This window comes from Podarcis filfolensis, assembly GCF_964270895.1.
Source record: "Podarcis filfolensis genome assembly, chromosome: 2".
In the NCBI taxonomy this organism is placed as follows: Eukaryota; Metazoa; Chordata; class Lepidosauria; order Squamata; family Lacertidae; genus Podarcis; species Podarcis filfolensis.
In genome coordinates, this window is record NC_139605.1 from 44,279,915 (window position 1) to 44,299,127 (window position 19,213).

At 43.5% G+C, this 19,213-nt stretch overlaps 1 protein-coding gene across 1 annotated transcript in view; it reads left to right on the forward strand.

Moving 5' to 3' along the window:
- Positions 1 to 449: 449 nt before the first annotated feature.
- Positions 450 to 19,213, forward strand: part of TKT (transketolase) — a 35,442-nt gene continuing 16,678 nt past the window's right edge. Inside the window, exons 1-4 of the mRNA XM_083603078.1 lie at positions 450 to 837; positions 12,193 to 12,310; positions 13,372 to 13,485; positions 15,086 to 15,183. Coding sequence (XP_083459204.1) covers positions 731 to 837; positions 12,193 to 12,310; positions 13,372 to 13,485; positions 15,086 to 15,183 — 437 coding nt within the window. The 5' untranslated portion in view covers positions 450 to 730. The remainder of the gene's footprint in view (positions 838 to 12,192; positions 12,311 to 13,371; positions 13,486 to 15,085; positions 15,184 to 19,213) is intronic.

Sequence of the window (19,213 nt, forward strand, 5' to 3'; positions counted from 1 at the left end):
AACTTGGGAGGCGTTCCTGGTGACTTCCAGGCCTCTTTTTCAAGAAAAATAGCACAGAGTGTCTCTCAATTTTTGAGCGCCCCCCCCCCAAATCTACTAGTTTGCTCCGCTTTAAAGCCAAGCAACACCGCAAGCACAGAATGCCATCACAAGGCGGGGCTGGGGGAAACCTGCGGGGCCGCCAGGTGTTCTTGGACTCCAATTCCCAGCATCCCTCACCATTGGCTGTGCTGGCTGAGGGTGATGGGAGCCGGAGTCCAACAGCACCTGGAGGGCCAGTTAGAAAGGAAGCCCTGCGCCCTACGCGGGCTGAGTTGCACCCTGGGCTTTTCCACTTCGTCGCTGCGCAAATGGCGCTCAGCCGCGCCCTGCTCACGTTACGCGCGGAGCGAGAGGGAAGAGGACGCGGCTGTTTTCTGCGCCTCAGCCGCGCCTCTCTTCCTCGGGAGGGGAGCGGCTGGCCTTCGCAGGCGGGCGGGAGAGCTCAGTCCGCAGGCAGCGCGCTGCTGGGGAGGCGGGGGCTTTTCTCCCAGGCCGGCAGGCAGGACTCCGCCCGCGCGCCGCTAGCAGAGGTGGCCCCGGCGCCTGGCCCCTCCTCGCCCGGCCGAGCAGCTCCGCCTCTCCTGCCTCAGTCGCCGAGCCCGGGCCTGTCCAGCGCCACACGCTCCAGCTCCTGCCGCCGCCGCCGCCTGCAACCCGAGCCCGCCGCCGGCCACGTTCCTGCTTCGCCATGGAGGATTATCACAAGCCCGACCAGCAGACGCTGCAGGCCCTGAAGGACACGGCCAATCGGCTGCGCATCAACTCCATCAAGGCCACCACCGCGGCTGGCTCCGGGTGAGCCAAGGGGGAGAGGGAGGGAGGGAGGGAGCCGGGCTCGACTCAGGCAGAGCGAACCTCCCTCACTAGAGAAGTGCCGGGGCTCACACGCCTGCCGGCCAGTCACGCCTTCGCTCTTGGAAGGCCCCGGATCTCGCAGATGAGGGATCAAGGCAGCCTGTCTTGCTTAGCACGACGAAGGAAAACTGCCTCACACCGTCAGACCTTTGGTCCTAGCTTAGCGTTGCGCGACTCGGACTGGCAGTCGGCACTCGGGGTTTCCAGGCAGAGAGGTTCTCCCAGCCCTACAGTGGAGATGCTAAGGTTGAACCGAGCACCGTTTGCATGCCTTTCCCCTGTAATACACGCCGCTTCCGGAGTGCAGACCTGTTTCTCCAGAGCTGAGCGTTGGCTGAAATGAACTCACGGAGGGATGGCGGCAGTCTGCCTGACATATTCAGCACTGCCCGCCCGCCTTTGATCTTGCCCCACGTTTCCCACCCACAGTGTGGGGTGGGGGCAGAAAGTTGCTCTATTGGTGCCTTCTGTAAATGTCGCATGCCACCTTTATCCCAGGGTAGATCTTACTTGGGTACTGGCTATCCTCCTAAGAACAGACCCTTACCATTTTCTGAGCAAGGTGGGGTCAACTCTCTTAACATCTATTTTTTTGCTCCCACCCACAACATATCAAAGCATTATCCAACTGCCTGAAGGTAGGAAAATGCACTTGCTATCTCCTTAAGCAGATCATACCATTATTGGCATTTCACCCCATAAGATGGATAAGTTCTCGTCTTATGGACTCGTCCCTTCACTCTTAATAATCATAGCTAGCAAAAGGTAGCCCCTACTTAACTGTCTCTTTAGTACTGTGTAGCCCAAGAAGATAGTTGTGCTTTCCTTCCCTGGTCCTGCTACAAATGAATCTAGAGCAAGGCTACTAATGTGTCGAACAGCCTTGACACTACCCCCTGTTTGTGTGGACTTCTGTGCCTCTGGATGAAATTTGGTCCAAATCTTGCTTCTTACTGTTGCGTGTGTGTGCAGTCCAGGGGATTTCTGCAGAGATCTGACTTTTGAAACCCATTGACTTATGCATCGGTCATCGGTACACTGTTACCTAAACACTGTATTTGAGTTCAGTAGGGTGTTTCTTTTGGAGCAATAATTCATTTCACAGCTTTGCCCAAATGGGCTAGTGATATCTTAAACATTATACCTATTTGCATACCACCTGTTTTTTTTCCTTTTCTTAAAAAGCAATAATGACAAATAAAATATAGAGCTGAAGATCTTTGTTCTTACTGGGAAACCTTGAATTTTGAGTTGCAAAATGGGCTCAGAGCTTCCATTAGGTTTTGAAATGCAGGTTTAAAGCAATCTTTAGGTGTCAGTTATGTTTCACAACTCATGTAATAAGCAAACCTGGTTTGGCAACCTAAAGCTTTCAACAGCCATACAATTTAATGGAGGATTTTCTTTGGATAGAAGATGTAGCCATTACAAATCACTTTAGAAGGTTGCAGATATAGCGAAGGTGCAAATAGAATTGGATAGCTTATTTGCTGCATCTGTAGCTGGATTGAATTTGGGATTTGTGTAAGTTCCAAGGAGCTGAACAAACCCATTTTCAGCTGGTGCCTGCAGCCCTATACACATTTATCTGGGAGTAAGTCCCATTAAACTCAGTGGGGCAACTTTTGAATAGACCAATGTTAGGATTGTGCTGGATGTAATAATTGTCCCTGGAAGATACAGATCAGAACTATATATGCAGCAGTTATCTGCAAATACACTCGGGTGTGAAAATTATTACCTCACCTGTGGCTGTGAAAAATGAATAAGAATGATAAAACATTGAACACTGGATGTTTGTGTTGATGAAATATTTTTGTGTTTTATATGTTTTGATAAAGGGCTCATTGCATAACAACCCTTTTTACATCATATAGATTGGTTCAAAAGCTTATTTTTTAGAAAGAGAACGGAGTTAATTGCTCTTAAATACTGTATAGGGGCTTTTCTGATTATACTCATACAGTTTGTTTATGCATGTAGTGTGTGTGTCCAAATGTTTGGCTCAGTGTGGATAGCGTGCAGAATCAGCCCTTCTACCATAATGCTGTCTGCTTTAATCATGTGCAGCTAAATCGGGCAGCTAAAATCAGAGCGTCCAGAAAGCGTGAGAGTATAATATTGACAGTGTATTTTTGACACAGATGAATTGGATTATAAGGTTCTTCATGCATATGATATGACAGAAAGGGAACTCAGGAATGCTCTCTTGACACACAGTTGGAAGAAAAACAATTTATGCTTTCGGCCAAATTCTTTCTTTTGTACCCAACAGTCGTAACTAATTATCGGCAAAATTTCAAGTTCGCCAAAGTGGGATTATTTTTCAAATGCCTGAAGTCTCATATGGGCAGTTTATTCAGGCTTTAGAATAGAGGTTATTTTAGGCTCTGTCTGCAGATTCCAGAGTTAGTCTAGTTTTGCTTGTACTCTGCGATGGGAAAAATCCATTGTCTTTTGATGTGAAAATCAAGCTATTTCCCCACATCAAACAGGTTTATTTAATGTTCCATTGACAAACACTGATTTTCTAAAATCTCTTTACAATATATTTACTTTGTTTCAGCTAAGGATTGTATTTTTTTCATTTTCTGTTGATTGTGTGTGCTATATTATTTAAGGTTCACATTGTCACATTTTAAAATTTAATTTTTAGAAGCAAAAGTTTTCTGTAAGGTTGAAACATCTGCCCACGTTTTAAATTCCTTTTGTCTGTAGTGATCTCACTGAATTTTGTAAGGTGCATGAAAATGCCATCGTCGGAGGCATTCCTGCACTGAATCTCATTTAAATGGAATGCTAAATTCTGACAACCACACATTCTGTTCTGAGGTCCATCTGAAGGACTAGGGATCATAATACATACATATATATATATATATATATATATATATATATATATAAATGTAAACCCTTCCACCTTGTGTTGGGCAACAAAGTTGCAACAAAAGAGAAGTGATGGACCCATTTTGAATTTGAATGAATTAAAACAATTGCACCATAGTTCAACCTTAACGTTAGTTCAATGTGACATCAGACCTGAGAAACCATTATTTGTAATGGAACTGAAAATTACAACCGGGAACATGATATGAAGTGATTTTGCTTGTACTAGCTGTAATTCCATGATTGTCTGAATTGACACACCATAGGTATGGCTGATGCCTTGGTGTACCATTAAGGCAGAAAAGCTGGGGGAAATGAAAGGGCACATGTGACTTCAGGTGTAGCATCTTCATGGGTGCTCTATTCTGCTCGCAGGATAGTTCTCCTTTTTCATAGCTTTCTCTGTAGCTGTGTTCAGGGCAGCTCACAGTATTAGAGGAGTTCGGAGCAAACAGTGAATAGCCTTATAACGAGTCCCTTTATAAGAGAAGTAACAACAGCAAGAATTTAAATGCAAGTGTATTTTGAAACTGATATTAGTTCTAATCACCGTTCCTGATTTGTCTTGAATGGAGCGTGTTCTGCTTGATCCTAAAGTTCACCAAGTCATGTAGAAGGTGGCAAAAACCTTATTCTCCCAGATGGAGCTCAAAATGACTTTATATTGGCTGTGGGTGATGTTAGTGACTCGGCGTGCGGCTTCACCATCCTCCTGCAGCCACGCTGTTCCGTGGGCGGTTGCTCCGCCCTCCTGGCCGCCGCAGTGCCTGATGGGTTCCCGCCAAACCCAGATTCAAATTCCGGCCTATCCGCGACGGCCTGGGGGTGGGGCAAGAGCAGCGGACCGAGTTGGAGCAGGCTTCACTCTGGTCCGCTCCAGAAGCATAAAAAGGGGCCAGAGCTGACGTTGGCAGCGCTGTCGGCCCAAGAGCGTCACCCACATGTAATCTTGCTTTTTCTTACAGGCTAACCTTTCTCCTTTCTAGGTTCTCTGGCGTTGATATGGTTGTACGATGGTTGCTGTTTTCTCACAGCTGGGAAAGAATTTCCCCTGCTCTACAGGTTTTGCAATTGTCACCACTTTGACGATTTTAGGCATTGGGCAGAATCCTTTAGTCTTAACAACTGAAAAAGGGGTAAAGCAGTGACTTACCCCTTCTGCGGCAGCGACACCAGGGTACCCCATTAGAGGGGACTTGAGGGGAATCTCTGTCCACAAGGGCACAACAAGTGGGCCATAGAACTCCCCCCAGCGACATGGGAGAGAGCCAGTTGTGTAAACACACATTTTGCAGTGGCCCCATATTCCCGTTCGACCGTGACTTGCCTCAGACCCCCAGTAGGGGGGCTGAGAGGGATACACGCCCAGTGCCTATGCCAAGGTTTCCTACATGTGAAATTCAATAAAGTTGTGGCCATTTTAATCCCTAAAGATGTTGTCGTGTCTCCTGCTTGATCCTGAGGTCTGGTTCACAGAGGGGTGGGGTGGGGACTTTGCCTGGGCACGCAAAAACCATTTATAACTAGCCACCATTGCCAGCTGAGCTTCAAGCAGCAAATCTGGATCCAGAGCAGCAAATTGATTCTGTCAATGCCATGACTCTCCAGAGCAGGCAATGCAGCCTCATTCTGCGATCTCTATTTCTTTTTAATTTAGCTTCAGCCTTCCCAAATATATATCATGCATTCTTTAGCAATCAACTTAAGAACTTGCAAATGGATAGAGAGGCAGTTTGGATTCACCAGACTTTGAGTGTTCCTCTAGTTGAGGGCAAATAGCATACCTCAGCCTTGGTCACAGCTCTTCTGTACTTTCAAAGCCTATGCTAATTTTTATGCGCATTAAAATGTGACTCTGTCACAAATTGCTCCATCTCTTGTAATAAAGTAATTTGTTAAGGCAAAACCATTTCTGAGGAAGGATATGGAATGACTGGGGGGAAAACGAAGCAGGTTATGGGGGCAGGGGAAGAAAGTACCTAACCATAAAGCAGAACCCTTAGAAGGAAGTTGCCTTTCTTATTCTCGGTGTGGTGTTGCAATAGCTATATTTACCATTTTACAACATCAAGGTGGTTCCTGTTTTATTTTTTGAGGTCAGTTGGAGTTCTGTCTGAAGGAGACTGTGGGGATGCAAAGCCTAGTGACTGGGAAATTAAGAGATGGGAACAATGTGATTGTACAGTACATTCAAATACAGGATCAATATTTATTTGAACAGTCTCTTTAGTAAATAGCAGGGAGCAGAGACTCAGTACTGAGTTCGGCAAGATCTAATTCCTCCTTTGTTATCCCTGGGGCCTGATACTAGAATGAATAGATGTAGAATGAATAGATGGATATCTGTTCTTGCCACTCCTTGGGAGCAGAAAATGGCCAGAAGAAAATGCATGAGCATGCCTATGATGAATCATGTTATGGGGCTCTGCAAGTCTCCAGTTGATATGCCCTACCCACTTCTTTGTTTGCACTAACAGAAAAGTGCCTGAGGACGCTTGGGTAGTCTTTTAGTCCTCTTTCCCTATTGTGTCCAGACTGAGCCATCTAGTAGAGTCTTAAAAGGGTCTCATGGCCACCAGGGGGCGGGTAACATGCCAGTTGTGGGAGGAGCCAGAGGTAGAAGTAGGTGATGGTGATGGTGACAAACAATCCAGAGCTGGAAGAAGGAGGCAGCCTTTGTCCATGAAAACACTTATCTTCCTTGAGTGGCAATGATGAATGAGTGCATGCTCAGACTATGTAACTGCCTTTTCAAGGGGACTCTGACTGCACCCAGAACAGGCTGTCCACCTAATTCCAGAGAAAGCAATCTACTAACCTACAGGACCTCCCTCTTGTCCAGATTCAGTATATACTTACTGGTCCTCATAGAATTATAGAGTTGGAAGTGATCCCAAGGGTCTTCTAGTCCAACCTCTTGCAATGCAGGAATCCCAACTACCGTATTTATACATGACAGATGGCCACCCAACCTCTGCTTGAAAACCTCCAACAAAGGAGAGTCCACAACCTCCCAAGGGAAACCATTCCACTGTCAAATAGCTCTTACTGTCAAAGTTCTTCCTGAGTCTCTCTTTCTTTGTTTTTTGTAACTTCAGTTCATTGGTTCAAATCCTATCCTTCAGAGCAGGAGAAAACAAGCTTGCTCCATCTTCCGCGTGACAGCTCTTTAGATATTTGAAGATGGCTATCATATCTCCTCTCAGTCTCCTCTTCTCCAGGTTAAACATACCCAGCTCCTTAATCTGTTCCTCATAAGACTTGGTTTCCAAACCCTTGATCATCTTGGTTGCCTTCCTCTGCACATGTTCCAGCTTGTCAACATCCTTCTTAAAATGTGGTGCCCAGAACTGGACACAAGTCCAGGTGTGGTCTGACCAAGATAGAATAGAGTGGGACTATTACTTTCCTTGACTGGAACACTGTACTTCTGTTGACGCAGCCTAGAATAGCATTAGCTTTTTTTGCTGTTGACTCCTGACCTCTCTTGCAAGTCTGAGATTTGGCCCACCTGACCTTTTCCCTGCAACTGCTGGTAACTCATGTATACTCTTCCTTTGGGATTTCCCATTTCTTCCATTTCTTATTCATTCCCTTCTTACATCTCAGCTCATCTGTAAGTTCCTTATGTTGCCACACTGGTTTCATTAGATGCCTCCCATGTGTCTGGGCACTGGTCAAGGATTCAGATGACAAGGAGAAGTAGAGCTAGATGGCGTCTGTGCCATGTTGCATAGTGATAGCAACTTCCTGAAGCATCCCTGCCTTTAGCACAAGCCCTGAGTTCACAGACCTGGTAACTGGTGGCTGTAGGCTGCTGGCTGTCCTACCCAGCTGGCCCTGCATGCTCAACCTGAGCAATCACATTAGTTTTTGCAGGTCCTTTTCAGTGCAGCAACTCAAGGTAGTCTCTTGACTACTGCCTCCTTTGCCAACATCTGGAATAAGTGACTTTCTTAACATGGGTTCACAACCTCCATGTTAAGAAAGTCACTTATTCCAGATGTCCAAATGTCTCTTCTTGGTAAAAGCTGAAATTGGTTGTTTTATGCTTTCACGTTGTTACGCCTTTCTACTCCTTTTGGTCATATTTGCCTTTGCATAATTCCACCCCACCCGCTGGCACTTGGTGCGTTTTTGCTTAATCAACTGTCCATGCTGAGTAGGCATCTTTTGTATTGCAGCTCTGTTTGTTTTGTGTTAATCCAAGCAGTTTGACCAGAACTAATAGAATTTGACGATTGAAAGAAGAGAGGTTTGATTTTCTTTTTCTTTTTCAAAGGGGGAAAGAACAAATGGTTATTGTAGTTTCGGAGGAATATTTTATTTTTTAAGAAATTGCAAGAAGGAAGTTACGTATGAATGTATTTCCATAGAATCCACTGTGTTTGCATTCCTTTTCCAAAACATGTTGTCCATATTGGGAGTGCTGTTTGCAGATGTATAGGGAACAAGTTATTTTGCACATTGGCCAATAGTTGAAAATCTCTAGTTTCAACAGGAATTGTTTTTTACATGGAATGTGTTGAATTTCAGATATTGGAGCGTAGCTTGGCTTATAAACTGAATTCCAGTTACTGATGGAAACTGAAAGGTAGAGGATGTGCTCTACTACATCTTCTGCAACACCTTAGTTCATTTTGAAATCTGCTTGAAGCCTTTTGCAGAAGTCTCATGAAAATTAGTGGTACTTGCAGAACACTATTGCTTAGTGTATTTGCAATATCAGTATTTTGCAATCTAATCCTAAAGCTGCTGTCATACTCCCACATACCTGTAAGTAAGCCCTGTTGAAATCAGTAAGACTTACTTTTGAGTAGACATGGCTAGAACTGTGTTGTCCATCTTGCCAAATTTAATCGGACTTGCTTCCTGGTAGCCAAGGTTGCAATCCTAAGCACATTTAACATCTCCCCCTCCAGTGGATAGTTAGCTCAGTTTTCAGTTTTTATATTTTATTAATATAATTTTAAACCTGCTTTAAATTTTTTTTAATGCTAACAATTATTGAAGTCCCCTACCACAAATATATCTACATATCTGTATTTCTATAACTATATATTTATATCTGTATCTATATCTGAGTGCCCAGAGGGGTAGCTGTGTTAGTCTGCTGCAGCAAAACAGCAAGAAGTCTTGTCTGATGAAATGAACTCTTGTCCACTGCAACATATGCTGTAATAAATTAGCTAGCATTTAAGGTGCCTCAAGATTCTTTGTTGGAATTGAGAATTGTTGTGGTAAAATGTTTTTAATTGGTTGCTTTAATTTTTTTAAATGTTTGTTTTCATTCCCTGTTTAATTTTTCTTCTTCTACATGTTCACCAATAGGTTTATTTAAAAACTTTACGCTCAGAGCAGCAGTTCTTTAGAGAGATGGTTAAGTATAACATTTATAAGATTTAAGGAATGAAAGCCTTTTAAGCAAGCATGTAAGGTTTACTGATTAACAGCCATGTGTAAATATTTACTAATACATGTCTTTGAGTCGTGACTTAAATCTAATTATTTTAATTCCTAGCGTGCAAGTACTTAACAAAGGATGAGCACTAACCTTTACTCCTGTTTTTTTAAAAAAGCATTTGCATGTGTTTTAAGAAATTGTTAACGAGAGTGCTGTTCCCAAAGGGGTTTGGATTAGGAAGCAATATTTAATTGGCAGCTTGATAATTAGCACATTATATAGCCTTAAGTCCTGTGGATGTCATACAACTGTTGTATCATGTGTCTGGATTTATGATTTTAAAATGCTAACATGCATGGAAAATGTAGTCAAAGGGAAAATGCCTTGTGACAGCCAAACTAGTAGACTGTTACTCTATGAACAGGATTTCTGGCTGTTAATTATTATAGCTGCCCTATAGCATGTCAGCTAGTACAACTGACAATTCATTCCACTGGATCATTACAAGCTACTGATGCTTTTAGACTAGAAATATTTAAAATTGAGCATGATCCTGGGTCACAGATTTCAGCCATAAATTTACGAACAGTTTTACTCTAATTCTGCAGTCCATAATACACTTATACTAGGGAGTAAGCCTCATTGGGACGCGGGTGGCGCTGTGGGTTAAACCACTGAGCCTTGGGCTTGCCGATCAGAAGGTCGGCGGTTTGAATCCCTGCGGTGGGGTGAGCTCCCGTTGCTTGGTCCCTGCTCCTGGAAACCTAGCAGTTTGAAAATACGTCAAAGTGCAAGTAGATAAATAGGCACCGCTCTGGCGGGAAGGTAAACAGCGTTTCCGTGCGCTGCTTTGCTTCACCAGAAGCGGCTTAGTCATGCTGGCCACATGACCAGGAAGCTGTATGCCGGCTCCCTCAGCCAGTAAAGCTGGATGAGCGCCGCAACCCCAGAGTCATCTGCGACTGGACCAAACGGTCAGGGGTCCCTTTACCTTTACCTTTTAAGCCTCACTGAACCCAGTAGGACAGGAGTGAGGAACCTCCAGCCCAGGAGGCCAGTTTTGGCCTGCCAACTTTCCCCATTTGGACTGCAAAGCCATTTTTGGCAAGCCATGCTCACCTGTCCTACATCTGAGGGTCATTCAGATAAGGGTGGGGGGCCTTTGAAATGCTGCACAAAACTGGTACCCAGCACTAAGCAGGATTGCCCTCCTGGTACATTGGCAAAGAAAGGGTGATCCTACAGGAAACTCCCTCACACACCCAAATCTGCTCAGTTTGACTGCACTTTCAGAGCACTCAGCAGGTAGCAAAGCACTGCTAAAAGAAAGCTTTTTCTTCATTTCAGCAGCTGTTTCACTGTAAACCCCTTGTAGTGAAACAGATGTTAGCAGTGCCTTCCTGCCTGCTACAAACTTAGAAGTCCTGACTTTGGGATTTCAAAGGGCAAAAAACCTTGATATTGTTTGTGACAGAATGTGGGTTGACAAGTAGGCATCCTCACTCACTTGTTAAATTTGGCCCATGAGTTGGATCTGGCCTGTGGAGTCAAAAGGTTTCTCCACACTTGAAGCAGGGCTAAGTAATCATACATAGGGTTGAGCTGTAAAATTCTGTTAAACATATTAAAATAAATGATATATTATTGATAAGTCCAAATTCTGAAATCCAGATGCCTTGCTTATGGAATAATTAACTGTATGCATTCTTATAAATTCTGTCTTTTAGAGACAAAGTAAATCACACTGCAGGGTAATGCTTGCTTTCTCAGTTTCTCCAATCCCTAGAAATGTTAATTTCTAGCTTCCCTGTGATAATCGTTCAGGGTAGGCAATATCTTAAAAGGGTATGACAAATGTTCACAAATGAAAAATGAAGTGGGGGCAAGAATTCCCACTCCACCATTCAAAAGCCAGATCTATTGAGGTTTTTCTTTTTCTTTTCAAGGCAAGTTGGGGCTTTTAGAAACCTCTTAAAGAAATTAGTTTAACAACTGTGGAGAATCTCTCTTGCTGCCCGAACATGATACTCAGGTGTGGTACTATAAGAATTGTTTGCTGTTGATCCTTAAGATCACATTGGGATATATAGGAGGAGGAAGCAAGCCACTTCAAGTTTATACTAGGTTAAACAGAATTGTGCTTGTTTCTTGTCCTGAAATAGCCTAATAATCTGCAGTGCTAGAAAGGGCATCTCTCCTGTTCATCTTCCTTTTAGTGATGTACTGACATGATTATTTTGCAAACCAACTGAAACCCTTCCCTGAAGCTCAGGAGAAAATCATAGATGACGTGCTCCTTCGCAAGGTCATTGAAATCCCTGCTGCAAATCTCCTTCAACTTGTGCTCTCGAAAGAGAGAAAACATATCCAATGTCATAATGCACCCATTTGTTTTCTGAAGCTTAACTTTCCTTTATAAGTGCTCATTAAAACTTAACATCTAGTCAGATAAGTGCTCTTTCAAAGTGGCACTTTCAGATATTGCTGGACTACACTCCCATCATCCTGGCTGGGGCTGGTGAGAAGTAGAGTCCAGCGGCATCTAGGTGGCGAATACCCTTTAGCCACATATAATAAACCATAGGCGAGGGGCCATTTCCCCAAAATACCTAAGTATTGTCAGGGCTTCGTTCAGGTCAAGGAGATCTCCTTGCGCTTTTCACAGGAAATGAAGCTTTTCTCTAAAAGTAGGTGAACACAATAGCTGCTGATTCTGATGCTCTTTCTTGATCTTAGTGGAGAGAAAGTAGCTCAAGGTGCCCTCTCACTGAAGCTTACATTTCGGCATCCATTTTGGGGGAGATAACACGACATCCTCTTCTCTTAACTGCTTCAGAGCTAATGGATACTAGGATGATAGTAGATGGAAGGAGTTCTCACAGGCACCTCTAATGGCACATTTCCCTGTGGAAGCCTGGAAGGATGAGCATGTTGGTGTTTCAGTGACAGGAATGTGACCTGACAAGAGGCTGCAGTTGTAACGCTCCGTGTGCTTTGATTTGCAGCCACCCAACGTCATGTTGCAGTGCTGCAGAAATCATGTCTGTGCTGTTCTTCCATACCATGAGGTACAAGCCGCAGGATCCCAGAAATCCTAACAATGACCGGTTTGTTCTTTCCAAGGTAAGAGCTAGATCTTTTTCATTACTCTCCTGAAGGCTAGCTCTGATTGAATACTCTACTCTGTTTCCTAATGGCTCTTTGCAACAGGGGAAAAAAATATCATCAGCAGTGTTCTTATACAACAATGCAAAAAATCCAAAAATTTCTTTGCCATCCTTCACAATTTCTGCGCTGACCCTTGGATTCATGCACTTGTTTCAAACTCCTTGGGCTTTTGAGACATTGGCTCAAAGTCATACCTAAGACTTTGGAATCAGTAGGACAAGTAGCCAACGGGACATTAATTTCTTATTAAAAGCCGGCTGTCTTTTGCTTTGGGCTGTTACTCCTTATCTCTACCTCTTTGTACACCCTGAGATGGGGAGTGGGGCTCAAACTCACTTATGAAGAGAAGCAAACCATTAACCAGGAGGCCCCATATATTGCAGGATCCTTGGGACTTTGTTTTCTCATCTCTCACTTTGGGCATTTGCTTTTTTCTACAATGAGGAGAACAGAGGAGGGACTGGGAGAAAGTATTTGCAGCCTTCTGGTCTTTGACTTCAAATATTTTTTCCCCTTTGCACATGTAGACATACCTATTTTTAAAAAACTTTCCCTTATTCCTGTTCTAACTGCTTGTCTGCTCCCACTCTTTTCCATTACTTCCTACTCCTGTTTTTGCCTTGTTTGCCATGCTGTTTCCTATTCTAGAACAGCCATCCCCATTTTCTGTTGAGCCCCTTTCCCCCTTCTACTAGTTCACTGTCTCTTTTTGCTTCATTTAAACTCTCCGATTTGAATAAGACCCTTCAGCAGGGACCATGTCACTAGTATGATATCTAATGGTTTTTCTCCTCAATAGTTATTTTTTAAAAAACAGCAACACAAGAGCTTTGCTGCATCAAGCAAAAATCCCATCTACCCTAGCATCCTGTTCTTGCAGTAGACAACCAGATGCCTGCAAGCAGAATATGAGGGCAACATGTTGACATGAGCATTTCCATATCCTTGCATGCTATTTTGCCTCACTTCTTAAGATGGTCTGCAATTGTTGATTTTGTTTCTTCCCCTTCGTCTAGGGTCACGCAGCCCCAATCTTGTATGCTGCCTGGGCTGAAGCAGGCTTCCTCCATGAATCAGAGTTATTAAACCTGAGGAAAATTGATTCCATTTTGGAAGGCCACCCTGTGCCAGTGAGTATTTCGGGAAAACACAGGGAGATTGCCTTAGGAATCAAAAAGTTTGTGCACCTTTTACACTACTGTCGACACCTGGTTCATAGTGATAGTTTAGCAATGGTTTAGGTAACAGAAATAAATCCATGGGTTGACAACAAATGAAGTATAGTTAAAGGTGTCCCGTACCCCCAGAAAGCAACCAAAGAAGATTACTTTTACATTTTAGAAGAGCACTCAATGCCTTTACTTTCATGCATGTCAATATTAGCTATGGTATTAAAACAGGCTCCTGCCAACCTAGCAGTTCAAAAGCAGAAAGTGCAAGTAGATAAATAGGTGCCGCTCTGGCGGAAAGGTAAACGGCGTTTCCGTGCGTTGCTCTGGTTCTCCAGAAGCGGCTTAGTCATGCTGGCCACATGTTGTATGCCGGCTCCCTCGGCCAGTAAAGTGAGATGAGTGCCGCAACCCCAGAGTCATCTGCAACTGGACCTAATGGTCAGGGGTCCCTTTACTTTTACCTTTATTAAAGCAGGCTACTTTTTATGATGCTCTGACACATCTCTCATACCTCTGAGAAAGGATGGATGCTTCATCACAAATCCCCTCCACACACTGCCACTGCCTGCCCTAGATACAGAAGCCCATGGAAGTAGCTGTAGAGTTTGATCTCTCACCCTCTGCTCTTGAACGTGGTAGAGGGGCAGATCCATGGACAGTTGCCTAGTCTCAGTCTGCTTTGTCTCTGGACTGATGTTAAGAGGGAGCGTCGCCAGGCACAGGTTCACCTAGTGAGCAGCTGTTTTTGAAATGTACAGTTGATCAAGATAATTAGTTCAGCATGCTTTCTTCGTTTGTTAGAATCTATTTAACATGACCATTGCAACAGCTGCCAGCTAAGAGCAGAAAACGGGGCTTTAAATGTTTGGGGCAGGTGCAGCTTTTGCATCTCAGACCTTCAGAGATGTGCAGTATAGGTTATGACTGCAGAGTAATACTTAACTCCTGACACACCTGTATTGCATTAATTTACTCATGTAGGGTTGCATCCGGTGCTGCTGAACTGCTCGCACAACATACTACCTCTTGCACATGGGAATGTCTGCTTCCTCTTCCCCGCAACCCCTTGTGCACCCTTAAAATCTGATCCAGAGCAGATTTTGGGTCACACAAAAGACATAGGGGTAGTAGTCTTGTTGCATGAATGGAACTCCAATTGTATTGGATGCAGCCCTTAGGCTCTTCTCGTGACTTCCTGAAGTGCTCAGAGGGAGTGCTTGATCTGGCAGCTAAGGCTGATTAAGGGCCAGATTTCAAGGGCAGGGTGGGGTTGGGTAGGGTAGGGTACTTAGATAATATAGATGGCTAAAAAGATGAGTATTGATGGTGAAAAGGTGAGTTTTACAAATTAGTCTTCAGAGAGTTAGGCTGGTATCTTTCCCTGCCTCACTAGATGTACCTGTGGGAACTTTGGGTCAGGGTTGAACATGCAGCCTGATCTGTGAATGCTTACTTGGAAGTAACCCCAACTGGGCTCACTGCTGGTGTGCCTAGGATTGAAAGCTTAGGGTTTATGAAGTAGATATTCTTTTGATTACATGCTATTGCTTCTTTTTAGAAACAAGCATTCACTGATGTAGCTACTGGATCACTCGGTCAAGGATTGGGTGCTGCATGCGGTATGGCCTATACCGGGAAGTACTTTGACAAAGCCAGGTATCTTGAAAATATTTCACCCTCTTTGCTTTCATGGAGGTATATGGATGGATAAGGAAATGAAGCAAAACTGTCCTTGATGCTGTTACACAATCAAGTTTCCAGTCTCAAGTTTGAGAATGCAGACCCTGCTAAATTAACAAGATTCATCTGTTGTTAAATTGGGCACAGAGCAAAGAAATGCCAAATCTGGTCCACAACCTTTTGAATTGCAATTATAGCTTGTTTGGTGCCCATGTACGTATGAGAGAAAGAGCGAGAATCTCCGTACCTCTGCAGAAATAATGCTAGTGACAATGGAATAGAAAGGTGACTTTATATGAAAGCAGTATTTAGCTTGAGTGAAAGTGAATTTTGTTCAAAGATTGTTATGGCAACACAGCGTTGTCCAACAAAGGTGTTAGAAGATATTATGCAGAAGAACCCTGTTGTGCAACTCGTAGTGAGTTCAAGGGCAATAGTCCTGTTAGAACTGGTATGAAAATCTTCATGTGGTGTTAAAGAAAAGTAGATATCCAAAGGCATTTGTCTGTGTGTGTTGGGGAAGTTGATGTATTTTATGTGACAGTATTAGAGCATGAAAATCTGGGTTGCTGAGTAAATGCAATTTTACATTGCACACTTCACTTGCTTGAAAGCATTTCTGTGTACACTGATGTGCTGATCTTAATGCAGCCTGGCAGGTGGTATTCATAGAAAGACTTTATCTCTGCCTACGGTTGGTGCTCACTGGCTCTTTGCACGTCATGCTGGGGAATAGCCAGGGTTTTGTAAAATCGTAATTTAGCTAGGTGACTAATAAAGTTTGCAGATACGTGCTCTAACACAAATGATATTTACTGTAGATGATAGCATGAACTGCTCTCATCAGTATTTATTCCTGTCTTGCTGTATTATTGCCAGCTTGCTATATTCACACACCCCACCTCACCTCTCACACAAATACATTTAATTTGCACACTGATGTTTCGGCAAATAGACAAATCAGCCCAGAAATTATACAGTCATCTATAAAGTATTTGAGGAAGTAGGAAATGCAGAAAAGCTAAACTGGGGGGGGACGGGACGGGACGGGACGGACCCTGTCACTTGGAGTTGAGTTTGATTCACAAAATCTTAAGGCCGAGAGAGGGATGTTACATCCATTTAGGATTGTCAACTTTGTTCCATCAGCCTCCTGGGCTTTTTAACAGCTGCATATTAGGTTTAAATGCTGCTGCCAGTGCTTTCCCCAACATGAGATACTGGGATGGGTCGCAAATCACCCATTAAATGTCAACCTGTCTGCCAGAAAAAAATGGCATCAAATTGCGCAATGCAGCAGTTACTTCACAGTGGCTCTTTCTATCCCTTGCTGGTCCCTACCAGGATGCATCACAATCCATATTGGCCTTTGCTCATTTGAAAAAATCATGAAGTAGAACTGTCACCTGATTAAAGAAATGCTAGTTAGTTGATCATATGGTTTTTAGTTGACTATGTAAATTTGCATCAGAATAAACAACAATGCAAGCATACTCTTGAATTCCTGCACATGTTGCAGTAGGCGCCATCTTACTAGAGACTTTTCATCCTCTGTAAGAGAGAGGGGACAGGGGATGCCTCTTCAAAGACAACACCTGCCCTCTGCAGCTTTTTCTAAGAACGTTTTTAAAATCCGTTCTTTTGCTGTGCTTTTTAAAACTCACAGACCTTGTAAATAAGCCCATAGAAGTTAATAGCCTGCAGAAATGTTTACAAGCTTACTGGCGGCTAGCAAAGGATGGATGGAGAGCTCTGTTCCTTTTGCAACAAGCTGTGGCATTTGTGTGCTGGAAGCAAATGGGAAAGGGTTTCCATCCTCCGGCAGCTCCCTTAGTCTCTCTGCTGGTTGCTCAGCAGGGACAGACTCGTCTATCCCTCTGTTAACACCACTCACTTGCCTGCTGAGAATAGCATCATGCACTTCCTAATCACTTGTGACTACCAGGCTAGTGCTTAAATGCAAGGCTGAGTCTTGAGCACCTTTTTAATAAATCAAAAGATTTCTAATCTATATTAATATAATCAGCTGTACCAAGAAGGAACATTGCTGTGCAAGACTGTCACTCCCAGTGCTTTTACTTGTGGCAGATGCTAATGACACGAAAGAAGTGGGGGTAAACCCAGTATAATGGAAGTGGGGCTGAACCGTTTATTTAACTGCAGTAGGCCACAACTGAGGGCCAAATTAAACATGACTCTAAATGCATTTGGAAGTTGCATTTGTATGTTTGGTTGTTGTTTTTTTTACAGCTAATAGCGATATGTGGGTGGGAAATTCTATCTTCTGCTTAATATGCCTCATGCTGTCACTTCAACCCAGAAAGGGAGTTTCCATTGGTGCTGGTTGGAGCTATGAACTATAAAACAAGCAAACAAAACTTCAAGCATTTTAGTGTCCCAACTTGTTTTCCCTTGAGGTATAGCAGTTCTTACAGGTTAAGCATTTAGACTCAAATATACATATTGAATAATGTGCAAATCCTTGCCTCTGGCCGGATAGATTATAAGCAGCACTTGTTAAGTAATAGCTGAGCTTTCCCAAGGATTTTGCTGAGTCACAGTGATGGTGTGTTTAGCAGGCACACATTCATTCCAGCTTTACAGTAAGAGTCACTGTTAGAGCACCTTTCCCCCCTCAAGGTTACATTCTCGTTCTTACAATAATTGGCACTAATGACTCACAGCTTCCCTCTGGTTACTCATTTTGATTACCTTTAGGTGAGGCTTTGACTTAGGCGGAAAAACCAAAAGTAGAGAATAATGTGTGTTTCAGATTATTCTTGCTGCTCATTACAAGCTTCTTAAATACTTTCTAGGGCACACGGGCACACATTATTAGGCCTCTTAACAACCGCAGCAGCCTACAGGAACAAAGGAAGTTAGTTCAGTGAACTACACCAGGAGGGCTTGAATTTTGGTCTTAAAAACCTGCATTAAGGAGCTGAATAATGCTTGTCTGCAGCCCTGTTTCTCATGGTGTGCGACTATGAACAAAAGCTGTCCTCTCAGGGCACGTTTATGTTAGAATCCTAAAACCAATATTAACCTGTAGTGCTTAAGGTTCCAGTAATGTCAGACATAGCTTCCAAATGACTGTAATTTTGCATGGGTGCTGATAAAACTATTACAGAGCCCTGTTGTCATCAGGGCACAATCCTGCTGCATCAGAGCAAAGACCTATCTAGTCTAGCCGGTTAGATGCCCCATGGCAGCCCACAAGCAGAATATGAAGACATTTCCCACTATTGTTTCCAGCAACCGTGTTTTAGTGGCGTCCTGTCTAAATCTGGAGGTAGCATATAGCCATCATAACTAGTGGCAGCTAATAGCCTTTTATAGTCTATGAATTTGTCTAATCTGCTTTTAAAGCCATCTAGGCTAGTGGCTGCTACCATATCCTGCAGCAGCTCATTCCATAGGCGCATTCCATAAGGGGGAGGGCTTTCTAATAAGATCAATACTTTCCACGATTCTTGGGGAGGAGGAGAAGCCATGACATTTAAGGCAGGCTTATGTCTGTAGTGCAAGCCTGATCGTAGAACAGGACATCGGAGAGCATCCACAAGCCTTGTGTGACCTGTCAAACCAAATCCCCAAATGCAGGCATAAATCTTGTGTCCATACCCCTGCGGATGGCAGCCATAAGAAATATGGCATAGCTAGCATAAAGCTTTTATTTGCACATGTGTAAGCTTTCTGTGATTACTTTGACACAGCCCTAAAAAATTGTGTTCTCTTCCTCCTGTCTTCAAAACTGACTCGTTATTTTAAATTTGATTTTAAAATTATGTTTAATTTTCCAGAACACATTTGCTGGATTGCTGGTAGAAACAGAAAGCTGGACTAGATGAGCCTTTGTCTGATTCACCTTTTAGGCTCGTAAACTTTATTTTATGTCGCATCCGGTACTATAAATCACTTAAGCTTTTTCAGTATAAATGAGTCACAAACCAACACAAACAAGACATTTGGATCGACCCATCTAATGAGGATTGTATACTTTCTC